The 27794-nt window shown below is 50.0% G+C and overlaps 15 protein-coding genes across 15 annotated transcripts; 8 read left to right on the top strand and 7 right to left on the bottom strand.

Moving 5' to 3' along the window:
• Window positions 1-8: 8 nt before the first annotated feature.
• Window positions 9-1678, top strand: N7519_000775 (cytochrome P450; the record flags this gene model as incomplete). The annotated part of the gene is made up of 3 exons (XM_057287553.1): window positions 9-337; window positions 396-1489; window positions 1542-1678. The coding sequence occupies 3 exons, from the start codon at window positions 9-11 to the stop codon at window positions 1676-1678; spliced, it is 1560 nt and encodes a 519-aa protein (XP_057153636.1).
• A 453-nt stretch (window positions 1679-2131) lies between these two features.
• N7519_000774 (mitochondrial 37S ribosomal protein mS37) lies at window positions 2132-2638 on the bottom strand (the record flags this gene model as incomplete). Its single annotated transcript, XM_057287552.1, has 3 exons — window positions 2132-2230; window positions 2299-2378; window positions 2509-2638. The coding sequence occupies 3 exons, from the start codon at window positions 2636-2638 to the stop codon at window positions 2132-2134; spliced, it is 309 nt and encodes a 102-aa protein (XP_057153635.1).
• A 295-nt stretch (window positions 2639-2933) lies between these two features.
• N7519_000773 (DnaJ family domain-containing protein) lies at window positions 2934-4520 on the top strand (the record flags this gene model as incomplete). The annotated part of the gene is made up of 3 exons (XM_057287551.1): window positions 2934-3308; window positions 3371-3576; window positions 3599-4520. 3 exons carry the CDS (start codon window positions 2934-2936, stop codon window positions 4518-4520), a joined length of 1503 nt encoding a protein of 500 aa, XP_057153634.1.
• Window positions 4521-4715: 195 nt separating this feature from the next.
• On the bottom strand, window positions 4716-5453 carry N7519_000772 (uncharacterized protein; the record flags this gene model as incomplete). Its single annotated transcript, XM_057287550.1, has 1 exon — window positions 4716-5453. One exon carries the CDS (start codon window positions 5451-5453, stop codon window positions 4716-4718), a length of 738 nt encoding a protein of 245 aa, XP_057153633.1.
• Window positions 5454-6423: 970 nt separating this feature from the next.
• N7519_000771 (uncharacterized protein) lies at window positions 6424-7671 on the top strand (the record flags this gene model as incomplete). The annotated part of the gene is made up of 1 exon (XM_057287549.1): window positions 6424-7671. One exon carries the CDS (start codon window positions 6424-6426, stop codon window positions 7669-7671), a length of 1248 nt encoding a protein of 415 aa, XP_057153632.1.
• Window positions 7672-8550: 879 nt separating this feature from the next.
• On the top strand, window positions 8551-10841 carry N7519_000770 (uncharacterized protein; the record flags this gene model as incomplete). Its single annotated transcript, XM_057287548.1, has 5 exons — window positions 8551-8685; window positions 8742-8939; window positions 9002-9165; window positions 9228-10028; window positions 10082-10841. Coding segments are annotated over 5 exons (2058 nt in total), but the record flags the coding sequence as incomplete, so codon positions are not given.
• A 181-nt stretch (window positions 10842-11022) lies between these two features.
• N7519_000769 (uncharacterized protein) lies at window positions 11023-11660 on the bottom strand (the record flags this gene model as incomplete). Its single annotated transcript, XM_057287547.1, has 3 exons — window positions 11023-11076; window positions 11132-11458; window positions 11511-11660. 3 exons carry the CDS (start codon window positions 11658-11660, stop codon window positions 11023-11025), a joined length of 531 nt encoding a protein of 176 aa, XP_057153630.1.
• A 1485-nt stretch (window positions 11661-13145) lies between these two features.
• On the top strand, window positions 13146-13684 carry N7519_000768 (uncharacterized protein; the record flags this gene model as incomplete). The annotated part of the gene is made up of 2 exons (XM_057287546.1): window positions 13146-13455; window positions 13515-13684. 2 exons carry the CDS (start codon window positions 13146-13148, stop codon window positions 13682-13684), a joined length of 480 nt encoding a protein of 159 aa, XP_057153629.1.
• A 764-nt stretch (window positions 13685-14448) lies between these two features.
• N7519_000767 (wax synthase family protein) lies at window positions 14449-15657 on the top strand (the record flags this gene model as incomplete). Its single annotated transcript, XM_057287545.1, has 1 exon — window positions 14449-15657. One exon carries the CDS (start codon window positions 14449-14451, stop codon window positions 15655-15657), a length of 1209 nt encoding a protein of 402 aa, XP_057153628.1.
• A 270-nt stretch (window positions 15658-15927) lies between these two features.
• N7519_000766 (pyrroline-5-carboxylate reductase) lies at window positions 15928-16849 on the bottom strand (the record flags this gene model as incomplete). Its single annotated transcript, XM_057287544.1, has 2 exons — window positions 15928-16763; window positions 16813-16849. The coding sequence occupies 2 exons, from the start codon at window positions 16847-16849 to the stop codon at window positions 15928-15930; spliced, it is 873 nt and encodes a 290-aa protein (XP_057153627.1).
• Window positions 16850-17771: 922 nt separating this feature from the next.
• Window positions 17772-19218, top strand: N7519_000765 (putative proline utilization protein PrnX-like; the record flags this gene model as incomplete). Its single annotated transcript, XM_057287543.1, has 2 exons — window positions 17772-18927; window positions 18953-19218. The coding sequence occupies 2 exons, from the start codon at window positions 17772-17774 to the stop codon at window positions 19216-19218; spliced, it is 1422 nt and encodes a 473-aa protein (XP_057153626.1).
• A 594-nt stretch (window positions 19219-19812) lies between these two features.
• Window positions 19813-21434, top strand: N7519_000764 (GNAT family N-acetyltransferase; the record flags this gene model as incomplete). Its single annotated transcript, XM_057287542.1, has 2 exons — window positions 19813-21254; window positions 21317-21434. The coding sequence occupies 2 exons, from the start codon at window positions 19813-19815 to the stop codon at window positions 21432-21434; spliced, it is 1560 nt and encodes a 519-aa protein (XP_057153625.1).
• A 257-nt stretch (window positions 21435-21691) lies between these two features.
• Window positions 21692-22555, bottom strand: N7519_000763 (BTB/POZ domain-containing protein; the record flags this gene model as incomplete). Its single annotated transcript, XM_057287541.1, has 2 exons — window positions 21692-22439; window positions 22494-22555. The coding sequence occupies 2 exons, from the start codon at window positions 22553-22555 to the stop codon at window positions 21692-21694; spliced, it is 810 nt and encodes a 269-aa protein (XP_057153624.1).
• A 532-nt stretch (window positions 22556-23087) lies between these two features.
• Window positions 23088-23860, bottom strand: N7519_000762 (uncharacterized protein; the record flags this gene model as incomplete). The annotated part of the gene is made up of 2 exons (XM_057287540.1): window positions 23088-23616; window positions 23817-23860. The coding sequence occupies 2 exons, from the start codon at window positions 23858-23860 to the stop codon at window positions 23088-23090; spliced, it is 573 nt and encodes a 190-aa protein (XP_057153623.1).
• A 1856-nt stretch (window positions 23861-25716) lies between these two features.
• Window positions 25717-27008, bottom strand: N7519_000761 (cyclin family protein; the record flags this gene model as incomplete). Its single annotated transcript, XM_057287539.1, has 3 exons — window positions 25717-26145; window positions 26193-26304; window positions 26356-27008. 3 exons carry the CDS (start codon window positions 27006-27008, stop codon window positions 25717-25719), a joined length of 1194 nt encoding a protein of 397 aa, XP_057153622.1.
• Between the last annotated feature and the right edge of the window lie 786 nt (window positions 27009-27794).

The raw sequence follows: 27794 nt of genomic DNA, 5'->3' as shown, positions 1-27794 counted from the left end.
AGTTCACAATGGCGTATTCGATCACTGCCCTGGCGGTAGCACTTTTTGCTGGTCTTATCTTCTACAGGGTGTTAATTTATCCAGCGTTTCTCTCCCCGCTGTCGAAGATCCCCAACGCACACTGGAGTGCTCCCGTCTCCCCGATATGGATGCTATGGAGGCGATTCACGAGCCGAAATAACAGGACCATCCAGGCCGCGCACGAGAGACTCGGTCCTATCGTTAGGTTAGGACCGTCGGAGATCTCGATCAACTGTGTCGAGGGAGGAATTAAGTCAGTTTATGCCGGCGGATTTGAGAAGCATGACTGGTATCCCCGAGTCTTCGCTTCATTTGGGTTAGTATGGACACTGATTCACAGTAGTCCAACGTACGTAGCTCACCGTGAGAAACAGGACAGTGAGCATGTTCACCATGACAGGAAGCAAGACACATTCAACCCGGAAAAGGATGTTGTCCAACATATACTCGAAATCGACTCTGCAGACATCCCCTCATATGCGGGTAGTCTCAAATACCGTCATCTTTGACCGACTGCTGCCGATTCTTCAGGAAGCGGCAATGTCTGGCAAATCCCTCGATGTGCATGATCTAAATCAGGGACTGACAATGGACTTCGTCTCCTCCTATCTATTCGGTTTGCAGAATGGCACTAATTACCTGCAAGACAATTCGGTCCGCAAGCACTGGCTTCACCTTTACATGTGCCGGAAGCCGTTCGAGTTTTATGCCCAGGAGGTTCCATATTTGGATGGATGGCTGAGACGGATCGGTCTTCGTGTAGTACCTAAATACTGCGACGAGGCCAATGCAATGCTTGATTCTTGGGCTCTGGACCTATGCGATAGGGCAGAGCAGATACTATCATCGACCCAGCCAGGCGTCGAGCCAACTGTTTACAAGCAGTTGAAACAGTCTCTGGATAAGCATTCCGCGAAGAACGGAGAATCAGAGCCAGACAAGGCCCAGCAGCGACTCGATATTGCTTGCGAAATGTACGACCAGCTGACTGCCGGCTTTGAAACCAGTGCTGTTGGCCTCACATATCTGTTCTGGCAACTATCCCGACACCCAGAAGTGCAGAACAAGCTCCGAGAGGAGCTACTCACTCTGGATCCCCCGATTTCGTACCCAAAGACAGCCGATCTACCACCGGCCAAGTCAATTGATAACCTGCCGCTGTTGGAAGCGATCGTGACGGAGACCTTGAGACTTCATGCTCCAATCCCTGGCATTCAGCCTCGCGTAACGCCATCTCCGTCGTGCACTCTGGCTGGGTATGCAGATATCCCACCTAACACAAGGGTGAATGCGCAAGCATATTCACTGCACCGTAACCCGGAGGTATTCCCGGAGCCAGAAACCTGGCAGCCGAAGCGTTGGCTGGAAGCTGAGAATTCGCCGGCTAATCTGGAAGAGAAACGCCGGTGGTTCTGGGCGTTTGGGAGTGGAGGACGTATGTGTGTGGGAAGCAATCTGGCACTGCAAGGTATGAATTGAAGAATCGCAATCATTGAGTCATGCTGATTACCGTTTGACAGAGATGAAATTGGCCGTGGCTGCGATTTACACTAATTTCCGCACCACCATTGTCAACGATGACAACATCGAGGCTATCGATGCTTACACTGTGAAACCGACAGGCGATAAACTGATACTCAAGTTTGAGTCTGTCTGAGATGTCATGGGAGGGGAATTTGCATGCGCAGCTATTGCTACAGTATGAACTCAGAGTAGAATTAATTTGATCACCAAAAGTGTCAGTATTGCCGCTGAAAGGATAAGCGAAAAGAACGAGACACTAGCTTCCCGCTCGCTCATACAGTATCCATGAGGATAGTCGCCGAGAAGGATATCCTGCCAGGTGGCTCATCTATGCATGTGTAATGAAATAAGAGTTAATCAATTGTTCTGACAGGTGATTCCACATCCCACATAGTTGTATACTGTACATATGAAAAGCCAACTCCCATAGCCTCTGATGCAAAATAAGCGGACCGAATCAGCAGGTGATAAGGGCCAGAGAATTCGCGTAAATATTGTATCAAAAAGAAATCCAAAACTCCAGGTGGACAACTCGCTTCTGCTGCCAAGTCCGGATAGAAAATAACAATCCAGTGCAAAGAACATTTTAACCGAGAACACCATCCTTCTTCCGCGGGCCAACAACCTTGGGGTACATTCTCATGAGGTGGTAGTTGACGGTGTTCTTCTTCTGCTCCTTGGATTTCTATATGTGGGAGTGACTGGTTAGAAATGTCGACAATATGAAAAGAACGGCGGTGGATTATAACGTACCGGTGCATCCATGCACTTCCGCAATTGAGCCTCGAGAGCAGCGCAGCCCTCTGCGCCGTATCCGGCGGAAGCCCAGCAGTCTGTTTGCAACGCAATATTGTCAGTAACCCACTCACGATTTCGAGGTTCAAGGTATTCGACATCCGGAATGCGAAGCCAGGACGAGAGGTTGACAGCGACAAGCTCGCTGCCGACGAGGAGCAAACATACTAAGCATAGACGACATCACTACCACGCAGGGGTTCTGCTCGTTCTGATTCGGCCGGCGAACACGGAGGTGGTTGATGGTGTTAAGACGCATCGGGTTGAGCCGGGTGGAGAGGGAGCCTTTGGGTGCCATGGTGGGCAATTATTAGGGTCGTGAAACTGGCAACAGAGGTATCAATTGAGCGAGAACAGGCAAAATGCCTTGAAGCGACCGTGTGCGGGATTAACGATGAGAGACTGGCGCCGGCGACGGACCGACGACGAACAAAATCCGAAGTTTCGACTCCGCGGAGGTGGATGACTAATCTCTGTCGCGCCCCGGGGCCCATGATCTTTGTCTACCTCGAGGGCTTGCCACCCTATTGACGAGTCCTGTACACTCTTTTTGATATCGCAAGTTCATTAAATTGAAAGTGAATTTACTGAGCATGTCCGCGAGATACAGTTTGTCTACACAACTTCGTGGTGTTTCTTCAACATGCACCTTTAGAGCTCCGATAGCTCCCGCAGCTAGGCGGTTCTCCGCAGCATGCCACCTGAAACAAACATCGTCCTCGTCTACGGCCAAAACGGAGGATAAAGATGTTAAAGATGATTCGAAAGAAGAAGAAAAAGATAGTCCGATGGGACGCCGTCTGGCTCAGATGACTGAAGATGCGATGCTAGAAGGTGGACGATCTGCGCAGCGCAACATCGAGCAAGCAGGGTTCTCAGAAGAACTAAAAAATGAGCTCGCAGAGCGCATTGCTGCTTCTTCATTCAGGAGCGAGTATGCTGCTGCTCATTCTATAGTCGAAATGCCCGTATGTGATCCTTATCGTGTCCTACTGTCCGACAATCACTAACCCACATTCCCTTGTCGTAGGCTGGCGCAGGTCAGGGCACACGAGAGAACGCCGCCGCACCTAAATGGACAGGAACAGAGCGCGTCGAGGATACAACTCTGCGCATGCTAGATGACGCTAGCAAACCGATCCGAATGCCTTACAAGATCCCCGATCCCGTGAACCTCAGAATCCCCCCCGAAGCCCAAAAAGTCCCGCGGAGAACGACTTGCCGAAGCGAAAGAACGTACTTCTACCTACACACTAAGTCGGGCTCCTGGATTTTCCGAAGAAGAGCGTGAGGATATGCGCCGTGAGATGAGGGAGCAGTTAACACCCGGGGCGCATTCCATGCCAATCTCGATTTCGGGTCTTTCGTCACTGGCAAATGAGCGAATCGAAGATGCGATTGCGCGTGGACAATTCAAGAAGATACGCCGTGGGAAAGGTGTGAACACCAAGACAGATCACAATGCAAGCAACGCCTTCATTGATACAACCGAATATTTCATGAATAAGATCATCCAACAGCAGGAAATTGTGCCGCCGTGGATCGAGAAGCAACAGCAGCTTGGTTCGGAACTCAGTCGGTTCCGCGAACGTCTTCGGGCGGATTGGAGGAGACATGCTGCGATGTTGATTGCGAGCAAGGGTGGGTCCTTGGACGTACAAATGAAGCGGGCAAAAGCATATGCTGCAGCTGAGGCCCGGCTGGCAGACAGAGCAAAGTTGGAGGCTTCGTTTGGAGAAGATACATCCAAGTCAGAGACATCACAAGGATCACCTGCTATTAAGAATGACAGCGAGGAAACAGAAGATCTAGCCCATCTTCCACCATTACGGGACCCCGACTACCTCGCAATCGAGCGTTCTTATCACGAACTCGCCGTGAAACAAATCAACACTCTCACGCGCTCATACAACCTCCAAGCCCCACCCTCTGCCCACAAACCATATATCAATCTTGATCGAGAGCTCAACGCATGTTATGCCGCGGTAGCGCCTGAGCTAGCAGAGGAGATTAAACGCCGAGCGACAGAGCGAGCGCGTCCGTCATCAATTGTTCCGCCGGTTTCTTCCGGCAAGTTCGGGTCACTGGGCATGGCGCAGTCCGTACGAGTTCACGAAGAAGATCAGTCAAAGGGATATGGTATGAAAGAGCTGTGGCGCGATTTATTCACTAAATCCTGAAGACAGCAAACGACAAAAAAGAGAACTCCTCCACTCTTCCTTCTCCACTCTTCCTTCTGTTCATCCTGTGTGGCACCACATCGGAGATAATTATACACCAATAATGTGACATAAAACATGACGAGCAATGACACTCGAAATAAGACAAACAAAGACGATTTCTTCAGCACCAACCCCCCTTCTTCAACTTTCCTCTCACGAAACTGGGTTGGGATCTTCAGCTCTCGAACATACGGTCGTCACAGGATGTGGCTTTCTCGTCCACCACAGAAAGAGTAAAGGTATTACGACGACGCTGATGAGAGCACCGAGACCGCCTCCGACCGCACTTGACAGAACGAATGAGGCCGCGTTCATTGTCCTTGCGGCAGCATCGAGAGCAGGCGCGCCCAGCACCAAGCAGAGAATGGAAAGAGCAACCACAGTGAATGCTTTGCCGAGGTCGGTCCAAAGGTTATGCTTAGCCGTGCGCCTGATCGCAGCCGGGTCCGGGTAGAGGTGTGATGCCCCCCGTAGATATTGCCAGTCGAAGAAAGCATTGCTGACCATGCTAAGAAAACACCGGTACATGACGAGAGCGAGGAGAAGGAAAAAGTCCCCGATAAAATATGCAGCAGGTGAGGAGATGCCTGTGTACATGCCCAGGTAACCATGCTCTGGTAGCGGGTCCGGGCAAGTCGCATCAGCCCACGAGGGAAGACTCGCTGTCATATTGCTGGCTTCGTCGCGCTTGTGCATGGGAATGATGAAATGATGCCAGGGGATCTTTGGGAAGTCTCCCGGGGGCCAGCCGGCTTGCTCGAGGTCGGAGTCACCGAACGGCAAACGCGAGATCACTTCAACGTCTCCCACCCAGATCTCGTTAACTGCGTTTCCTTGGTCATAAAAGTGGTCAGACTTGACACCGTGCACGGCCGAGACCTTGTTTCCCATCTAAGTGTTTGTGAGAGTATAGGATGCAGTGTGATACAATGAGATGTGGTAAAATGAATTGAAAAAGCAATGTGGTAGAAAGTAGATGAAGATGGATGGTGAGGATTCACTGGGCATCTTGCCCGGTTGACCTGGGCAGGTGAGCCTGGAGTCACATCGTTTGGAAGAAACGAAAGAGGGAAGGCACACTGGGGTATTCCTTTTTCACAGTGAGAGAGATGAATCTCCTTGACTACATACCTACCTAGGTAGGTACGTATGTAGCTTGCTAATATCAGTGATTTGCACCTATTCTCGGGCTTGAACAAGTATTTGCTCTCTGATTTGAAAATAGGATGAGATGGACGAGGTATTCTATTTTCGACTAAGACATACTCAGCAAAATTATGATATGATGCTGCCACACATATTAAGATTCAGTTCTCAAAAGCTTTCTCTTAGATATGCTCGTCAGTATAGGCGATTCAAATTGATTCTCACTGTGGCGGCACTTGCGTATACTTCGGATACTGGTTGACAAGGAATGCTCTAACTGGGTATTCTCGTATATCCAATTGATAATGTGGCTCGATTTTAGACCAATTACAATGTGTCTGAGAAGACTCCAACTCCTTACCTCAATCTTGAGAGTGCTAAAATTGGTCAAAAGGACTTTGGCGGGGAGTTAGGGTTCTCTGCCCTGTGAGTGGCCGCCGCCAAGTGATGATCGTGCATGAGGGCGCGTATTTGTGACCAACGACAGGCTCATCAGACTGCCTTGGCCTGCACTGACTTTCTCTTCACTTCATCACATCGAATATGCTTGCTTCTTATACGTACCCCCTCCCCCCTGCCGCCCTCATCACCTTTGGAACATGTATCACCCCAAATCCTCGTGTGAGATTCGACGTTTCGGAATGTCGATCAGTGACCACACCTACTTTTAAAATTATTCCTTTTCCTCTTCATCTGTCATATAATCTAGCCGGAAATGACTCCCCCGGCTGTCTTCGTTTTGCCTGTCCTTTTTACTCTCTTGATCGTACATAGTGCCCCGGTACAGGCCCAGAAGGTTCAACGTGCATCGAAACCAGCCGCGCCCCCAACAGTGGACAAACCACTGTTAGCAATCCAAATTGGGAGCATAGTGGGCGCCTATGTGATATTCGTCGCTGTCCTACTAGCTCTACTTATCTTCGTCGGACGACGTCTGCGTCGGACAGTCCAGTCCTCCAACTATACACTGCATATGGAAATTCTGAAGCCTGCCAGACCTCCCGTCAGCATGGATCCCAGCCCAGTCTCTCCCATGTCACACAACCTCCCCAGTCCCAAGTCGAGCGGGTTCAGGTCCTGGGGATCACTGAATAGGAGTGCCAGACCCTCCCAACCATCCACGAACGGCAGCATGGTGACCATCGACGAGTCCATCGTCGCAAACGACCGACAACGGGCCCAGCATGATATGGAAATGCTCTATGCAGCGGTCATGGAACACGACGCCCAAAAAGCTTCCGGAGTTGACCTGGCTGTCCCCGAACGAGACCTCCATGCACAATCACCAGACAGCCAACTCACAAACCCATTCACTGACCGTGGCTCCCACGCCTCAGAGAGCTCACTGGCACCCTTAGCTCCATTGAAATCCCCCAAGGGATTCAACAGCTCCCGCCTATCCAAGCTCTTCAACTCAGGCTCCCGCGCCAATCCAGAACCAAGCAAAGTGCGCTCACCGCGCCTGGCTATCCGCAAAATGCCCATCTCCTCCCCACTGGCCTCACCAGCAATGGCCACACCTCAATCCTATGTACCCGAAAACCCGCCTCTTTCCCCGCGGATTTACAACCCCCGCCCTCCTCCAGTGGCGCCGCGACAGCAGACGACCGAGCCGATCAGACCGGCTCCTGGGCGTGCCCGTCCACCGGCGCCGCTAACCCTGTCTACTCCCTCGCCTTCTTCCTCAATTCCGTCTAACCTACCTTTCCGCGAAGCGTACCCGCCGCAAAGTGCCCCGGCTACCAAGACGACTATCCTAGAACGGCCGTTGAAGAACCGTGCGGCTCCTGTCACGGGTATGGCTACGCCGTATAGTCCGTACATGCCATTCACTCCTGTGACGCCTTTTACACCCGGGCGCACGGTGACAAAGCGACAGCGGAAGCGGGAGGAACGCGGAAATGGATTGCAGGTATTGAACGAAGATGATCTGGTTAAGGATGATGACGATATCTGGGGATGATAATATGGTAGGGGAATGAGATTTCGTATGAAATCACCCGGTCTATTTGGCTTATGTTTAAAGCGCCTTGTATAGGTATGGACCTCATTTATTTCTTGAACAATCGTCTGTCATCATGTAAAGCTCTATCCTGAATGAAATTCCGGTACATTCCTACTCACTCCTGCCCCAGGGCCCTCTAAATCGGTCTATACCATTACCATCCCACGCTCTAGTACCAAATCGAGATTTATATAAATGATCTAGTGTTGATTATAGAGGCTAAGTTCTATACAGCATGTATGTGAGACAAAAATAGTATCATGAAAAGATATGCTAAGGACAGCAATAGTATGATCAGGCTGCATATCGCCAAGGCATCCAAGTTTTCCTATGGCAGGAGCCTGAGTGCATATCCTTCATGCTAGAGATCTGCATTGTAAAACCCCGAATTAGGGTTGGCGTTGTATGATGGAAAAGGCCAGTGTTAATGGGAAATAACTGGGATTTTCAACAGATACCTATATGTACATATTAGGTAGCCACTTTGCCAAGCAACTACGTTATATTTCGATATAGTTATGTGTAGAGACATAAACCCCTAAATATCCTAACACAATTCCTAGTTAATCTGTGATATCTTTTTCTTACAGAGGTAAAACTGATATCTGTGTTTCACTTTCTGTGATTTACAGCACATGTTCTATTAAAATTACAGAAGGAAATTAAGGAATGTTAGCATGGAGAAATGATCCTCGAGGAACATTTTGTGGCCCCCAAAATATGGGGGTTCTTTTGCGAATATTATTGGGGGGGATTTATTGGGGGGATAGAAGATCGACAACCACGCCCGGGCGGAGCATCGTACAGCCTTAGTGTACGTTATTAGAAACAAAAGATTCGCTGTTCCCTCTGCAACCCTTTGACTTCAATGCAGAAATCGGAAATGGAACTACAGCCATTGCCACAGCCGGACGACGAATCGCTTATAGCGGACAAGCTAACCACTTGGTCACAGTCATTGTCAAGGTCGAAGTGTCGATTGCTCGGGAACAAAACGACTGAAGACTGGAAAAAGGCGCTTTATCTAGGGGTCCATCTCTACCTTCGTGGTGCTGGTGTTCAATGTTGGCTTTGTCCTCTGGGCGGTCACGAATCATGGACTGAAGGGTGATCAAGCCGTCCTCTTCACTGGGAACTGCGAGAAATCAAAACAGATCAGCACGGCGTTTCACTTGGTGATTAATATTCTAGGAACTGTTCTGTTAGGTGCGAGTAACTACGGCATGGTCAGTCACTGAATCATCGCTATTCAGGAAGGATAGGGGCTAATAGAATCTACGAAGTACAGCAATGTCTCTGTGCTCCAACCAGGGGGGATATTGATCGTGCCCACTCTAGAGGGAAGTGGCTGGATATTGGCGTGCAAAGCACACGGAATCTCAGCCACATTCCCCGTATAAAGCTCTTTCTTTGGATCTCTCTGGCTTTTTCATCGCTCCCTTTGCATCTCATGTAAGTCTCTGATGTTATTCGCAAGATGCCCAGTGGATGCAATGTCTCATCTTACTTCCCAGGTATAACTCTACCATATTCCAGACCCTGTCAGTCTATAAGTACCAAGTGCTTGTAGGAAACAAGCCCTTTTCTAGTTTCAATGTAAACAATGTGAAACTCCCTGGTCAAAACTCGCCTGATACGACCTTTTCAAGACTGCTGGAGAAGGACATGAACGGGACGCTCGAGTACTTCACCAATAGCGAGTGTATCTCCAAATACGCAAATGGGTTTCAGACAAATTACGCCAACTTGCTCCTTGTTACGGATGATTATAATTCAACTATCCAAGACTTCGCCAACTTCACGGACCATGGACCACCTGAAACTGACCCCTACCGCTGGATATGCGCTGGATTAGGCTCCGCTTTCTCGCACCGAGACTGCCCAAGCCTTGTACCGGAGCTACTCGCAGACCCAGACAACTGGGCGGTACCGGCAACGCTTTCAGACTTTGTGAGTACGAACTTTTCACTCCACTCGACAGATCTCAAAGTCAATTATTGCCTGAGCGAAAGCGTCCCGGAAAGATGTACCGTAGAGTACAGCCTTCCGTTGATTATCGTGGTGATTATTTCGAACATCATCAAAATTGTCATCCTATGTTGGATTACCCTCACCATGGCCGAGACTCCCATTTTGACCACAGGGGATGCCATTTCCTCCTTCGTCGAGATACCCGATGATACCACAAGGGGACAATGTCTACTCTCGCGTGACGTGGTAATCAAGCCGGTCAATAAGAGCCTGAGATTTGATGCAAAACCAAGACGATGGGGATCGCCCGTGTCTGGTCGCCGATGGACGATTTGTCTCTTATCGTATGTGAATCCACCATAAACCCCCTGTTCTTCGACCTAACCCATCACTTTAGATATTCTATTGCCATCCTTGTCTGCGTTTTCTTCCTCATCATAGGGGTGGCCGGAAGTAGCGGGATTTGGGCCGCTGGTCTCGGAGAGCCGAACATCTCGAACTTGATAATCGGCTTGCCTTCCTCCCTGGTAGCAAACACCATCATAGCCAATGCCCCCCAGGTCGTGTTCTCGATATTGTACTTTTCATCCAATGGTATCTACACCATCATGGCGCTCGCCAATGAATGGAGCTACCACGCCCTCAAACGGAAGGGTCTTCGGGTTTCCACGCTTCCCCGGGGCTCTCAGCGAAGTACATACTTCCTGTCCCTTCCTTACCGATACTCACTTCCCCTCCTGACCATTTCGGGCATCTTGCACTGGCTCATATCCCAGAGTCTCTATCTGGTGAGCATTAAGTCGTATGGGATTGGGCTGACTCGGGAGCCTGCGGAAGATACCACCACGTGTGGGTATTCGCCGGCTGTGATTCTGAGTACGCTTTCTGTCGGGGTCGCCATGCTGGTTTGTCTTGTCTTGATATCATTTAAACGGTTAAAGTCCGGTATGCCAGTGGCGGGGAGTTGTAGTTTGGCTATTGCTGCTGCTTGTCATCCTTCCTTCTCGGGTGGGGATGCGATGGAGGAGATAGGTGGAATTGATGGTACACTTCCGTTGAAATGGGGGGTTGAAATGCCTGAACGTGATGGGATAGGGCATTGTGCACTCTCCAGTGGGCAAGTGGAGTTTCCGCTGGATGGAAGCGTGTATGAGTGAATAGTTAATTAGAGAGCTTCTATAATCTATCACTGAGAGATGGATGCGGTGCAAAACCCTCCACTCGGTTATTTGGACCTATATGATTCCCCTAATGTAGTTATCAGTGATGCCATCCACAGCTGACAAGTCTTTCTTATACCTAGGTATTTCTCTAAAACATGGCCCAACAAAATCCGGTCTATTTCTGCCAAACATGCGCCATCTCCGCTCGAACCATTGCCATCAAGACGACCTACCATTAACTATTAGCCACGCCTCTCCCATACCTACCATAGACATTCACATACCAAGCTGAGATCTACCCCTTTAGCCACGCGAACCCTCAAAACCGAGACATCCCGATCCCGCACAAACCGCTTCTTGATATTGTTCGAATGAACCGAGATCTCCGCAATCGTCGCATTACCAACATTAACATAATTCGTTAACCCCATCGCATCGCGCGGTCGCATCTCGAACACCGCGCCAGAACCCAGGATCTTCGCATTAATAGCCGTATGTTGCGACGTGAAGAATTTATTATGGCACAGCTCGGCGATCTTGTTGCCACTAGCGTCTTCTACAAGCCACCCGATCTTACGTCGTAGGTCGAAGACTGGCCGGCCCGAGGCATCCTTCAATGGTCGTCTCAGCGTCATCGAGCTATAGCCCCCCCGGGCCTTCGACGGAGAAGAGTTTCTCGCCGTTATCGCCTGCGATCGTGATATCTTGGAGATGGCGGTCGTGGACCCTTACCCATACCACGCATTCCTGCTCGGTCGTATGGCCTTCGATTAGACAGACTGGTGAAGGTGGGGCTTGGAGCTCTGCGTCCATTGTGGTTGAATAAGATGCCAAGAACAGGAGGATCAGGTGGACGTTTGTTTGGGGTGTAGATAATTGAGAGCAGGACAAGGGTTGGGGCGGACAGATGGCAGGGAAGATACAGAGAATCAGGTGAGGATGGGGTCTCTACGCCCTGACAACAAGAGACTAACTCCACACTCTCGAAATGGTAAATGCGCAGTGGTGGGTCTGTTCAGCCTGCATATACGCGGAAGGAAGCTTGTTGCCCGGTTGAAGGAATGCGGAAATAGTGCTCGTAGAGGTTTCCCACGTTGGGTGGGATGCTTGGGGGCCAGAAATTGAACTAACTAAGAAAGGATTGTGGGTGTTAGTAAATATCGCAACAGCTAAAGGGGAGGTGGGGGGAGGATATTGAAATTATATGAAAGCGGGCCTGGCGGGATAACCCCCTTATGCAAGGCTTCCGGCGTCGGACTACTGCGATTGGCGCCACGGCAGATGCTTAAAGTGGACCAAGCTTTCAGTGGGGGCAAGACGTGAAGAAGATATGAGAGCCAATAGTAAATCGGTCTGATATTCTAGGGAGTATAAGGGGATATTTAGTATCTTAGTATGGCATAATACCTTTTACACTACTTAGGTATTAGAATAGGAAGCCTAGGATTATTCAAGTTGATAACTGTCTAGTTTATTCCCAACAGAAGCATTGATTTCCTGCTTTTCGAACTCTGGCCTTCCTTTGGTTTCATTGCCAGGCTTACTCAAATCCACGTAAGGACATATAGCGCCAGGGCACGTTGGGGCCATCGGCAAAGGATTGTGAGTTTTGCATGATTCAGCCAGAAAGATCACTCATGATCTCATCTCACTCAGCGAGGAAGCGATAATTATCATTAATGCCTCAGTTTGACCCACGCGAAGTATGGGGGCCAATATGTTCTTAGTGCCATACGGATATCGTTCGTACTAACAGAACAGGACGCCTAGTACTTTCATTATAGTATGTGCATAAGACTCCAGTTGAAGCCTGGACTAGATCCCTATTGATGAAGTTGTATACAATATTAAAACAGAGAAAGGCGCAGAGAAGCTTAGGATTCATGGTGGACGGCGAATGCCACGGGGATATCTCCCTCATCTATATGCCTGACGCACCACGTCGCATAGCACGATAGTCTGTAAGACAGTTATGGCCCGTAACACAGGTGGAATCTGGAAGGCCGGAGTGGAGTTGACACTGGAGCCGGGAGGTAACTATAGAGACGAAGGAATTAGATAGCAGTACAAGGCAATGAAAACATAGCCCGCTCGAGGGATATTCATTCCAATTTACTCCATGGAGGAAAAGGATAGTCAAACCCGCGGACCAGAGACGTCAAGGACTAAAGAGGTCACGGACCAGAGACGAGGTATAAAGCAGCCTGTCCTCCCAGCCGACAACTGATCCAAAGCACTATCTTTCTTACTCGCTCAAAGCTCCTCAATTACTTCCGAAACTTCCTTTCTACCTTCAATATGGTTTCCTTCAAGACTCTCCTCGGCGCTGTCGCCATTGCTGCCTCTGTCCAAAGCGGCTCCGCTATTTTGGTCACGATTTCCCTCGACGTTGCCCTTGGAACCATCGGCGGTGTCATTGGCGCCGCCGGTGGTGTGACCGGAGGTGTCTCCGCTGCTGTCGCCAACTCCAAGCGAGAGGTGAACGAGATCGAGGCCGCACCTATCAGCCGTGTTAAGAGACAATCTTACGGCACCAAGTACGACTGGGAGCAATGCCACCAGCAACTCACTACCTCGACCATCGACTTCAATGGCGAGGCACCTGGCAGTAAGTAGCCTCGCTATCTCAACGCTAGAAGGGCCTATTTAGCTAACAGATATATCCAGCCGTGGTTGTCAGCGGTATGCCACCGGCTTGCATGACCCTTGCTACCGTCCTTACTGGCAAGTTCGATCAGGGCAACCCGGTTCCGCTCAGCAACAACGCGGTCCGTTTCACTGGCTTGACCGATGACGATGTCAAGCAGATGGAAGACGCTTTGAATGCCCACGCCTAGATCAAACGGGGTATACTCTCCCGATTGGTGATCATTGTGAACTAGTTATACAAGGGATGCTGGTATGGTCCGTTTGTTTGGCTTTGGAAAAAACAAATCTTGTCTGAGACTAGAATTGATACTGGCTTGTGAAATCTTCTCTATACTGTTATCTTTTATATTGGTCCAAGTAGCCCATTTTTCGCGTACAACATAATTGACCTAAAGTTTGTAAGTCAGGCCGTGGCTTCCCGGTTCACCATATTTCCATAACGCGTGCCCGGGTTATGCTATATACCTAGGTATGATTACGCCACACATAATACCTATCTTCTACGTAGGATATGAGCTGCTCCATTAGCTGGTAATTGTGGTAATGGATAATATACAAGCTTTGTTGCTACTGCAAGGGGCAATAGTCATATGTTCTATGCGTTTTAACCCCCTATTGCTCAACACTTTGAACATCCAACTGACTTCACACAATGTATTGTATTTGAACAAGGGTAAGTACTCGTGTGGAGCTGTTTCTGCACGCATATGGAGTCTGCTTTTGGGGGCCGTCGTCTACACTGCCGTCCACATTTGGGGGCCAGCTGCTCCACATCCCAATATCCTTCCTGCCGAATGGCCCCCCACGTTTAAAATAACATGTCTGGAAATTTCGGCAGGGGGCAAAGTAGGAGACCGCACAAACTATATCAGGTGCGCCGCACCGATTCTGCACCATTTCGCCCTCAAAGGACTGATTTAAAAAACAGTAGGTACTGGGGCACAAAAAAGCCATGGCATTGGAACAAGCTATCCAAGTCTCACAACCAGTGCTCTACCTTGCTCTGTCCGGGATTGCATTCGCCATCTCTTTGCATGCACCAAAGCAGGGACAACGCCTAGCACTACTGCCGTTGATTCTAATCCCCGCTTTCCTCTCCTTGTCTGCGGCACTCCATGTGCCATTTGCCCCTGGTGTCTCACTTGTCTGGGCTCAAGCATTAACAGGATATATCCTGCACACCATATCAACCTTACATCTCGAGGGGATATCACCACCTTGCTCGGGTTCGGCAACGCCTGGATCGAGCACATTCTTCAACTTTGACTTCGGTTACTTCCGCCGAATTTGGCTGAATCCACGTTTGATACGTACGCATCCAAACCAGGCCTCACAGGAGCGGCCGAAGCAGTCTCGTGGGGTATTCCTTGTCTTACAACTCTCCAAGCTGCTCACATACTACATCATCCAAACAAAAATCTCCCCTGCGTTATATGACGAAGTTGTCATTGACATCCTACCCGATGATGTTGCTCCATATCAACAATCTCTCTTGCGACCCTTGAATGGGTTCACGGCGCGAGAGTGCTTGAACGTGACATTCGTCACCTTCTCATCTTTCTGGACGACGTTCGTATATCTCGATGGGACGAATGCCCTGATGGGCGCACTTTTTGTCATGATCGGCCTGGATGATCCAGAGGACTGGCCACCACTTTTTGGACACCTCTCCCAGGCAGTCGGGCTGCGAAATTTCTGGTCAAGGTTCTGGCACACGCTCCCCATGAAGCCTTACAGAAGCATTGGGGAATACGTCAGTCTTCGGATAGTTAGGCGCTCGCCTCGGTCGTTCGCCCACAAGTCGATCATTGCCTTGGTTGCATTTGGGCTTTCGGGCGCCGCCCACGCTTTGATAGACTGGCAACGTGGTAGCCCTGACTGGCATTTGAATATTTATTGGTTTCAGCTCAACTTTATCGGTTGCATGGGCGAGTCCCTCTTTGTCAAGATGCTTCGCCAGTTAGCACGGAGAGCTGGTCGAGAGCATGATCTTCGGACAATGGAGGAAAGCTGGCTTGGCAGTCTTGTTGGGTACGTCTGGGTTTGCGTCTTCTTCTGCTGGACAGTGCCAATGTGGCGTTTTCCCGAAATTCACCGGCAATCTTTGGCGTTTCAAAGTATGAGGCAGCTCCTGTCGAACATGCAAATAGTTCAACATTAGAGGCGCTCATAGTTTACCGCATGTATCCATATGTGGACAAGCAGGTGGAAGGACTTGTCACAGTAGATACTGAGACCGTACAGTCAAGTAGCGGCTTGCAGTATGAAGGTACAAGTCCAAAGGCCATTTTAGTCTTCAAAAGGATCATTTTCAGTGTCAATTCCACAGGTCCTTTACATGGGATGGGTGTGTACAAACACTGGTTGATATGTTCTCTGAATTTAATATCTCCTGTATGACCCTATACGTACGTATCTATCTAGACCTGATTTACATTTTCTCCTTCAAATGAGTATTCCCCCTAACAATTGCCTCCGCAAAATCCGACCTCGTCCCCGCCTTCTCAAGACTCAAAAGCGTCTGGATCGTACACCCCCTCGGCGAAGAAATACTCTCCCTAACAGCCGCCGGATGCTTCCCAGACTCCAAAACAGCCGACAACCCCCTAATCCCCTGCAAAACCAACTCCATCGCATCTCCACGCTTAAACCCCTCCGCAACACACCCATCCAGCAACCCCTCAATCGGCAGCGTCAACGTCGCCATCGTCGCCCCAATAAGTACAGTCGCCAGCCCAATATGGTCAGCTCCTAGGTACTTAACCGCACCGACATGCTTGAAAATCCACTCCGTGATCTCAACCATGGAGGTCGGGATCGTCGGCGCAGGAGTCTCGATGATCGTCATCGATTCGCCAAACTGCGCGCCCATGTTCGGAATGGCTTTCATGAGATGCGGGGGATCTGCGCTGGCGTCTGGGTTGATGAGATTGGTCAGGGTTTCGCATGATTGGCCTGCGAGCATGCTGATGACGAGTTTTCCGGCGAGGGCGTCGCGGACACCTTCTTCGCTGAGCACGGCTTCTGCCATGAAGGGTTTGCAGGCCAGGATTACTATGTCGGCTTCTTGCATTGTTTGGACGGTTTTGTCGGAGACGATTTTGATTAGTTGTTGGTGTTCGGGGGCGATTGTTGTTTGTAGACGGGATGCTGAGCTGGCTGTTTTTGTGCATGCGATGAAGTGGGTGATTGGATTTGGTGTGGTTGTGGTGCTTTTTGAGAATGCGCTGTTTAGGAGGCCGTTTAGTACGGCGCCTCCCATGTTACCTTGGGTTTGTTAGTTGTTGGTTTAGTATGGATGGTTATGTTCACTTACCGCATCCGATGAATCCGAGGGTTTGTCCTGAGGCCATGATGGTATTCTAATATTCTAGATGCTGAGAGAGATGGGAGTTTGATTGTGTCCGGAGTTGGGGGGTTGGCTATCTCTTTGACTCATATGGATGTCGGGTGAGGTGTCCGACATTGACGGCAGCCGATGCCGACCTTTCTCTTGAGATTTTATAACATTTCAAGTGTATGGTGTCTAATAATTGTTCTTTTTACTGAAGTTTTCAAAATGATGCGACAATTGCCCATGAATGATTGTTTATGCTTCGTTCTCATGTCTACATATATGTATGTGGATTACTTCTGAATATCATCTACACCTAGTGGGATATATATAAACGAGTTTCTCTGGTTTCCCTTGCAATATAGAGACTGCTTACAAGATGAATATAATCAATTTATTCCATTCAAAACGAATACGAACACCTAAACAAGATGCAGATGCATGTGTATCTGATCCTTGCCTCAGGCACCCAAATGCGTATAACAGATTTCCGCATTGGGCTTTGGGTTCGCATCGAATGCAGCAGGGATTCTTTCCTATCATCTTCGATCTTTACATTCTCTCTCCTCTTTTGATTAGATCTCCTATATCAGTCAATATCTGAACTCCTATGACTTGAATTGTTTCATCAAATCCAACTCTTCCAACACTTGTTTTATTTGCAGATCGCCCCGCTCTTTCCCCCCCCACCTCCGAAAGCAGCTGTCGTCATCCTCGGAGAAAGCGACTTGGCTCTTCCCCGAATCTATTTCGGGCTGTCTTTTACTCCATTAGGATTGTACAATAATAGGTAATTTGTTTCACTTTTATCTTGGCAGAGGCGTGGTCTGGCCTTGGACTGTCTTTGGCTAACTGGAACTTCGCAGATTTCAGAATTTCTCTTCCCTTTCCTCTACTCGTTTACACCTCTCCTTTTTAGTTTCCCAGTACGAACCGTCTACATGCCTCTCACCATCCTCTCCCGATCCCAGCTCCGCGAGCTGCTACATGCGCTCTCTCGCGACGAGATTCTTAATCTACAACGCAATCTCGCCGACGCCCTACGAGAATACTCCAGTGGATCCCAGGAGAAGGGTTGCTCGGCAGCTTACCAACCCCAGCGAACTGCCATCACTCGTCAGAATGGCTGTACCACCCTCTTTATGCCCGCCAGCACGGGCCAGACAATTGGCATCAAGATGATTTCCCTGCAGGACGGGGGCGCTGCTGGCTGTGCGGTTGAACGGGACACGGTGGATATGCAGGAGAAGGACCATATTTCCTCGCGCAGACGAGGCTCTTTCCGAAACTCAGTGGCTTCCATATCCTCCGACTTGAGCGATTTGTCTGTGGGCTCCCAAGAAGACAAGGAAGACAGTAACTCGATTAGTCCCGTTACCACCACGAACAGCAGTGCAGCAGGATCAAGCACGGATAGTTCCACCCTGCTCACTGGTTGTGTCAATCAGCAGAATGTCACCTCGAACATTTCTAGAACTCTTGGCGCTTGGCCGGGCGCAGGAACTCGTGACACATCGCCGCGCGGCAGTGTGACACTCCTAGATGGCGAAAGTCTGCCATTCGCCCTGATCAACGCTCATGAGCTGACGGCATTCCGCACGGCCTTGGCTTCACTGATGATGTTCAACAGGCGCAAGAAGGTGCGCACTCTTCTCGTATTCGGTGCAGGTACCCAGGCTTACTGGCACATCCGCTTGGCGTTGGTTCTCCGCGGTGAGGACATCCGCCGGGTATATATTGTGAACCGGTCTTTCGATCGCGCAGCCAAGCTTCTGCAAGAAATCTATCAGCCCGAAAACACCGAATGGCGCGGGGACGTAAAGTTTTCTGCCGTTAGCACCGATTTCGGCGAGTACAGTCGCATTCTGAAGGAACATGTACGCAAGGCCGACGCAATCTTCTGTTGTACTCCCTCTCCAGAACCTCTTTTCCCTGCGGAGTACCTCACCTCGGGCGAAGGCCGTCAGAAAGGGCGGTTGATTTGTGCGATTGGATCATACAAGGCACACATGGCCGAGATCCACCCGGATATCCTCCGAGACGAGGTCAATTTACAGGCTGCGCATAGCCATTGGCACAAGCAGATCCACCGTAGTGGTGTGATTCTAGTGGATAGCTCTAGACGCGGCCCTGAAGGAGGCGGGTGAGATCATTCAAGCCGGAATTAAGCCAAAACAGGTTGTCGAGTTGGGCGAACTACTGATGGTGCGTGATGCCACCCGTGAGGCGGCGACTGTGGATGAGGAAAAGAGTCTACGTGAATGGGCACAACGGGGGAATATCATCTACAAATCGGTTGGGCTTGGACTGATGGATCTCGTGACGGGCGGAGATTTGGTGCGCTTGGCACGGGAGCGGAAGTTGGGGACCACAGTGGAGGACTTTTAGGACTTTTTAAGGGCGTTTCAGGGCTTTGACGACTTCCCATTCGATACCTTTTTGCTTATTTTACTTTGCGTCCTATTGGCTGACCGCTGACCTTAAGACTTGTCTCGTTCCAGGGAAATTTCGAAGATCAACAGATCTCCAGGAGCCACAATATCTTTAAAGAGAACTCTGACCTGAACTACCAAATACATGAAATAATATAGCTATGGCCATGTCTTGAGTACTTAATCTAGAGCTGCAAATAATAAAAAGAAACAATATCTTCCATATAAATCAAGCTTGGAGATCAAGTCAAAAGCTTGTAAATATCTACATAAGGGTCGTAGTGGGCTGATGGTCTGCGTCATAGGGTATGTAACCTCCAGGGCTCCCTCTCGGACAATCTTCCCTCACTTTTTTTCTCTGAGCAATCTCCAGCGTCGCATTACCAATCCAACTATTGGTATTGGGTCTTTGCTTTAGCTGCCTTGCCTGGTATTGTTGGCGCATAATCGTCCTCCACCCCGCGCAGTGAGGGGCCAAAGCAGAGATCAAAGCCTTTCCTATAAAAAGGTCTTGTGACTCTCCAAAATACCCCCAAAAGATATCCTCGCCATGCGAAATACCACTTGCTACTTGCCCAATGGCCTCACTTTTAATGTGTCGCCCGTTTTTGGTGGGGTCACCTTCAAATCCGCCGATTTCAACGCACAGAACAACTCCACCTTCCCTCCAGGATGGACAATCATAATCAACACCGAGAAGCCTCGCAAGACAGACCAGAAGGATGAACCAGGTTCAGAGCAACCCCGCGACAATGACGATAATTTCACCCGGTTCACAACCCCCACCTTGACCCGCGACTCCCTCTACATCTCGTATATAGTCAACCCACCAACCAGCGAGTACAAGCCCCCGACCTCACCCACGCGCCAGATCGCCATGATGCTCTGGGCGACTCTATGGTGGTACTTCCACGAGCCAGAACCAGACCTGCACCTAGAGACCGCCGCCTCAAGCATGACCCCGCCCGACGGACGACCAAAAGGCGTATGGCGGGTAAACATCAAGCGCGAAGGAATCTTCAAAGGCCGAAACCTCCTCCAGAAGCTGGAGCGGATGGGCCTGATAGCGACCGAAGACTCCTCCGTCGGTCTCCAACCCATCGAAACCCGCGACTCAAGCAGCTGGTCAACGATGTTCGTCAGCCGACGCAGCTTCTGGCAGCTCGACCCTCGCCTATTCCTCTTCACACTCGCGCCAAGCCGAGGTCGCCCCTCAACACCGCCGTTACGGTCGCGGAACGCGTCGCCCGCACCGGACGGATCACCCAGCGCAACCCCGCAGACACTAGCGCCCATGGAAGCAACCTTCCACACGGCGAATATGGGCCCCTTCACCTCGGTAGGACCGTTCACGTCCGGTAGCCATCTACCAACGTACTACCCGCCCCCGCCACTGCAGTTCACCTCCACGAACGGGGTGCGACACCCCGTGCGACCGAAACCGCCGCACCAGGGCGAGGTCTTCTACGTGCGCTACATCCCCAGTCTGAGCCAGTATCTCTCGTTCCGCGTGGCGTTTGTGCCGATGACGGCGCAGGGTACTGATAGTCGGCCGGGGACGCCTGTTAGCACGGCTGTGACGAGCATCGCGCAGCATCTCACTGAGGATATCTCCTCTGATCTGGACACGCTGCATCGGTGGATGAATGTCCCGCGGGTGGAGGCGATGTGGGCTGAAGGTGGACCGAAGTCTGTGCAGGAGAAGTTCCTGCTGCATACCCTGACTAGCCGACACAGTTTCCCTGTTATCGGGTGCTGGGACGGGAAGCCGTTTGGATATTTCGAGATCTACTGGGTCAAGGAAGATCGGCTGGGACGACTTGTGGACCATGTTGGTAATTACGATCGGGGCATTCATCTGCTCGTTGGGGAGCAGGAGTTCCGGGGTGCGCACCGCGTTAAGGTTTGGTTGAGTGCGTTGGTGCACCACTGCTTTGTGTCGGATATGCGGACTGAATCTGTGTTGTTGGAGCCGCGGGTTGATAACATCAAGTGAGTTCCGGTGTCAAAACGATAGACCGAGGAAAGGGAATGGCCATGCTAACTCTTCGCAGACTCATTAATTACCTCCAAGAAGCGGGATTCTACAAAGAAGGCGAGGTCAGCTTCCCGCACAAGCACTCTGCTATCATGAGGATCAAGCGCGAGTACTGGGAAAGTCCGGCTCTATAAGCTGCCATAGTGGCGATTTGCATTGAGATGATCACGAGTAACGAAACAGCTAGCATTGCCTGGATTTTGATATTTGTTATTTGACTTGCTTGAACATTGTGTTGGCCATTATATGGCGATTAGCCCAATAGAAGGTGTGGTTATTTCTTATTGAACTGCATGACTTTTGATTTGAATATTGTATTTCCTAACTAGGCTCCTTTCCCAAGCTCCCGAGGTGAGGTAGGTACTCTCAACGACCCCCAGCCTGGATCCAGTCATTCATCATCTTCTTCTCCTTCGTCATCTTCATCTTCTACCTTCATCATCTTCATCATATCTTCATCATGTTCACCCTTCACCAGATACCTTCTTTTCCCAGTGATGGGGTCTTTGAAAGTAGCGCTGCTAATAGGCTTCAGAGTATTCAGGGCTAGCCTCACTTCGTGGAGGAGGTCAACTCCGAATTTGGGACATCCTTGGGCCACATCGAAACCGGGGTACTCTTCGTTTTCATTTCGGAGATACCAGAAAACGAGAGCTTGGGCCATGATCCAGCGCACTGGATGGCCGTCACGTAGAAAGGTTCCCAGAATCCAGTCGTCAGTATCCGGTAATACAGCCCTACCAATACGGATTTTCTTGTGGCGATATCCACACTTTGCGAATCTTCCCTTGACATATTGGGCGAGTTGGGGCTCGATCTTCGTGATCCCGTACATCTCCGCGAGTCTGGCGAGCTCTACGGCAGCCACTATATGTAATTCGTGGAATCTGGTATCGATATCGAAGTTGATGGTACGGAGGTACAGCCATTGGATAAGCGCTTCGATGCTCTGGATGGACACGACGCCTTCCATCTCTTGTAGTGTTGCCGTTTCCTCTTGGGACTCTCGGAAATTGCCTTTGAACATGGCTGAAAAGACTGGCGACTCATTGCAGAGAAGGGGTTTTGAGACCGTGTATTCTCGATTGCTTGGTTCGATTCGGATCTTGACGAGTGGACCGTGGAAGAGAGGAAGAGTGCTAGGTATGAACGTGTTAGATATTCCGGTTCCTGAGGGACATTGGGTGACTTACGATGTTGCAAAGTGCTCAATAATTGATCCAGATGTGTCCTTTTCTTCTGGAGTTTTATCCATTTTGAAGATAGTGGGTGATAGATTGATAGTCAAGAGAGAACTGATGAAGCCAGCTATGTAGCTTGACGGAATAAGGAAAGAACGGCCTTAAGGGCTACAAAGGAGGGGTCTGTCAAACTGCCGAAACAAACAATATGCGCTCATTGTAGCATTTCTACCTAGGCTCTCTTGATATCGATATGATTTCCCAGCCTGTGAACAGATCTGTAGATGCAAACCAGTCCTTTCCCAAATAACTTGCAACGATTGTCCCATACAACAAAGATCAATGCTGGCACAACTTCCAAACAGACTTTCTCAAGACTCTGGAGTCTAACTCAAAGATTGGCCAAATAGCATTCTCTCCCATCAATAGGATCTTTGAAAGTAGCATCGGGCTTCACAGTGTTCAAAGCTAGCGTCACTTCATGGAGGGGGTCAGCTCCAAATTTAGGATATTGCTGAGCATTGGTGAGCTATTTTAGCGAATTTGTGCCATAAAGATGGCCTAGCCCCCGAGAAATACCATTCCCCTTTGATGCTTCAATGCAGCTCAAGTCCTTTGCAAGAGAGTCTCTGCTTTGTCCACAGGATCTTTGAAGATAAAGGCCCTTTGCTTGAGCACATTTATTGTATCCAGGGCTAGTTGGACCTCTCGGAGGAGATCCGCCGCAAAGGTAGGGTGATCCTCAGCCTCCTGGGCAAACTTGTGGTTCTTTTGCCGCAGATACCCACACACGCAAGCTGCAGCCAATATGCTGCGCACAGGATGCCCACGAGGAAGGAAGGTCCCTGAAATTATATGCGCAGATTTGAGCGAGGAGGTGTTGTCCTTGGGAAAACTACCTCCATTCTGCTTATTTCGGCTGCAAATGACTTTCTTGATTTTATCGGCCACGGCAGATTGGATCCCGATAATACCGTACTTGTCTGCAAGCCTTGCGAGCTCAATAATAGCCGAAATACACTCTGAATTGTCCTTGATACCGAAATCGACAGCCCGGAGGTAGAGCCACTGGATGAGTGCTTGGATACTCCGTGCAGAGACGATGTCCGTAGGGTTACGGTTTGCTCTTCGTGTTCTCGAAAACCGGGCTTAAACATCGCCGAAAAGACAGGGGACTCTGCGCAGAGAAGGGGATTGGAAACCGTGTATTCCTTCTTTCTTGGTTCGAGTCGTATCTTGATGAAAGGACCGTGATAGAGTGAAAGTGTACTAAGCAGAGAGGAAAGTGAGGAAAGTGTCAAGACACATCCTTCTGGAGAAATCCGGTTTACTTACGCCGTCGTAAAGCGCTCAGCACTTGCTTGGGTTATTTCCGCCATGTCTGCAGCCTTGGGAAGGTGATGGCTTGCAAAGAGACAGAAAGGATTCAGGTCCTGAAGGACAACTCGGAGTGACGAATGACGAGGGCGTAACTGATTCCAAGCGAAGGGATATCTGAAGGTAGAAGTGAAGGAAGGATGAGGCAAGTTAGTCAACTGTTTGCTAACTAAGTAACATCAGGTAGGGAAAGTTCGGTTTGCTCATCTTACACCTAACCCAAGGTGATAATGTCAGACTCAATAGTCCAGAACTTAGTTTCCTCAACTGTGTGTAGCAGTCTACATCACACTTCACCTTGCACTTCGACCTCTCCGTACAGGTCTCTCCATAGGTTATGAGCCCGGAAGCTCTATTCGAACTTACTTTTTCTTTACGCCATAATCATCCTCGAAGCCCCATCGTCACTTTCGGCATCATCGTCAACAACCAAGTGTTCCTATTTTCGAAGTGTCAACCGACCAGGTCAGTCATCTACCAACACGCCGAGCTTTCACCGTCACGCGCTTCACCACATAATCTGCTATCGGCCCGGTCAAGTGCCTCGTGCACTTTTATGTATGTTGCAGTACCTCCCCATTCGTGCACCTCACCTTTCGCCGCATACATCGCGAGTACCCCGCTTAATACGCGACAACATGTCTTCTTGCAACTTCCCACTCGCAAGTCTCACCACCTTATGTCTTACACGCCCACGTCGTTAGTACCTCTCTATTCGACGTACAGTGCATCCATTACTTTAAGTCAATATGATAACAACAGGCCCGCACCCGCACCCGCTAAATCGGCTAAAACCCGAGCCTACTATACAACATGAAACCTATGCAGGTATATATGCGGGGAAGATATACATTCCCCACGCTCCCCAACGCACCCGCAGCCCGCAAATTCATCACATCCGTCCACAAAACATGCACCGCCATCCGCACGTGTCCTGTCCCCGTCATCGCGCGCATTAATGGGTTCGCGCTCGGCGCGGGATTGGAAATCGCCGCTGCTTGTGATTTGCGTGTTGCGGCGAAAGGGGCGGTTTTTGGGATGCCTGAGGTCTGTTTTTGTTTTCTTTCATTCAAAGCTGGGATTGAGGCTTTTGGGGAGTCTTTTGTGGAACGGGATTGGGGGACCGAGCCGGGAGGATGATTAGGGAGTTTTTTAGGAGGAGAAGTCTAAGGCCAGGATTGAGGCTCGGGATAAGGTTGTTGCCAGCAGCAAGGGAGAAGAGGGGTTGTGAAGGGGTAGGTAATATTGCATCCTGGGGGTTGCGCAAGGGGTGTATCTATTACGTTTGGACTATGCTATAGTGAGGGTTCCGTTTTACATGGAATATTTATTGTACGAGATCCAAAATTCAATATTGAGTTTCATTGTCCAAGTAGGAGGTAAGTACAGCAAAAGTACAACGTACATCGGGCGCGAGCGCGAGCAAAAAGTCTAAGCGTAGTGAGTCTTGCATAGCATCCAATGTGAAACGAGTGTAATGTAGACAGGCATAAGAAATACTAGACAGAGAAACGCCGAGGTCGCGCAAGGCAATGCAGTAGCGAGTGGAATAGATAAAAAGACGAAAAGAAAGCAGAGAGGTCACGACTCTCGCGGGATCACGCTCACGGTGGTAGATGACATGTGAACATCGGTATGAGGGGGTATTGGCAGATGTGCGTATCAACGGGGTGAACAGCTTTTTCAAAGCAGGAATATGGAATTGAGAAAAGGAAATAATAGTCATATGGGAATGTGTGAGATGTGAGATAATCAGAGAGATAGGAAATATGAGAGATGCAAGAATAGCATCGGTGATTAAGTAAAGATCAGATTGCTAAAAGGAAAAAAACGGAAAGAAATCGAGAACCCGCTCGATTTAGTGAGATCGACGACCACCCATGTACGAGCCCGTTGCGGATGCCAGGAAACGAGCCACGAAGCCACCGCTGTGCGCGTGGTTGCTGGTCTTCAGCTTCTTCGATGGCTGGCGGATAGGCTCGAAGGACTTCTTGGATTCGAGGTGGGGGACGTTCACGTAACTGTAGTTCAGGGAGAGGGAGGTCGGGCTCTGGGTGGAGTCTGTGACCACGAGGTCATCGGCGCCGGAGGAAACTGTGCTGATGGAAGCTGGTGTACCTCTTGAACTTGGGGCGAGACTGGACGAGCGCGAGCAGAGAGAGTTGAAGGTCTCGGCGTGGGAGAGCGCTGGCACGTCGCGAACGGATGGTGGGGACACAGAGCGGTTGATTCGGTTGGGGGATGCGCGCTGGCGCTGGTAGGGGTTGTAGCGGTCGTGTTCGGCACTCTGTGTAGCGTAGTGGGTGTTGTGCATGGTTGGACAGGAGACGTGACTAGGGAGACGCCGCAGGAGTTGTCGCTGCCACGACGGGTCTCACTGCGGGCTTCGAGCTTTTGGCGGCGGAGGCGGCTGGCCAGCAGGTCCGCTGATGCGTGGAGACGGCGCCTAGAGAGGGTTAGTTACGAGAAACGCAGGCTGTAGAATGGGATGCCATACCATTCGCGGTGTTGTTGTTGTTGTTTGTGGAGGTATTCCTCTTCGGCCATGCGCTCTTGCTCTTGGGCAATGAGACGCTGGCGGTGGGGAACGAGGAAGGGCTCGAGATAGGTGAAGAGGTCCTGTTCGGTGATGCGCAGGTCCCAATCAAGTAGGAAGAGGAGCTGGCGTTCCATGAGGTTGACCTCGGGGACGGAGAAGCCGAATCCTTCGAATCCCTTCACTGCGGTGTAACGGGCCCAATGTTTGTTCTTGGGGCTGGAGTCATTCAAGTTCTTTGCGGCGAGGATGAGTGAGGCGAGGAAGATGCGGTGGACAGTGCAGCGCATCCCCTTTGCGACTGGGGGCAAACGGGCACGAAGACGACCGAGGTAGACGAGACAGCTCATGAGAGTGGGCACCTGCACCTGTGACCGAGCCACGAGTGAGCCGATGAAGGCCTCGATTGAGGGCAGGGCAGGGAGGTCTGAGTGGTCCATTGGAGGGGTGGATGGTGGTGTAGGTTGGCCGTTCTGGTTGACGGTGTTGGTCACATGCGCCTCACAGCGAATGACCTGAGATGCCTGTTGAGCCAGGTGTGCCACCATTTCCCGAGTGACTCGGGTAGTGACGAACTCATCGAGAGCTGCTCTGTTGAGTGACAATGAATCCATGATAGAGGTGAATGTCGGGAGTAGAGAGGTCGAGGATGGGAATTAAATAAGTCGACAAACAGAGATCAAAGAATTCTCACACAAATAAATTGTCTCGGACAATCCAATTCAAGGACCTTGGGACAAACGCAATACAAAGGTCTTTGTGTGTGTGTTTGGGATTAGAGAGTCGACACAAAGTGAAGCAAAAGCGAAAATCAGATCAAAGACCTTAAAAGACCTTAAAGACCACAATGTCGAAAGAATTCCTGACCAGCAGGATACCTTTCAGATAAAGTACTTTGCAAAAAAAAAAAGAATGTTGCAGCAAGGATGGGATAGTTCGGGTTGTCGTGTCAACAGCCTATAGCCCTAACTGAGTTCCAACTGAGACCTGAGATAGTTTCAAGACACAATCCACAGTTCACTGCAAGTTGGCAATAGATTGGAAATAAATGGGAATACTGGTTTCTGATGAATTATTATAAAGAAGCCGAATTCAAAAGCACAAGGAATTATAAAAAAGAAAGGATGACGACGTTGGGCATGTGGATGAATCTCGTGAAGAATCTGGGCGGAATACCTCTCTAGTTATAGTATCTGGTATGCGCCAGAGGGGGGAGGGCGACTTTTTTCTCCTGCAAGGACGGGCCCAGTTAGAAGGCAGAGAAGGATAGACCACAGGGGGGAATAGAAACCTGCATACTCCGTTGGATCTAAGATACAACCTTTTTTGGCGCGCGGAGTTGTGAGAAAGTGAGCTGATTTGTCGAGGGATGGACATTTGATAGACTATTATTTGTACCT

This window comes from Penicillium mononematosum (assembly GCF_028829835.1).
Source record: "Penicillium mononematosum strain IBT 11891 chromosome Unknown utg000001l:1.0-4488741.0:1.0-4491989.0, whole genome shotgun sequence".
NCBI classification, from domain to species: Eukaryota; Fungi; Ascomycota; class Eurotiomycetes; order Eurotiales; family Aspergillaceae; genus Penicillium; species Penicillium mononematosum.
The sequence above is the reverse complement of the archived record's forward strand: the minus strand, read 5'-3'. Positions and strand labels throughout refer to the sequence as shown.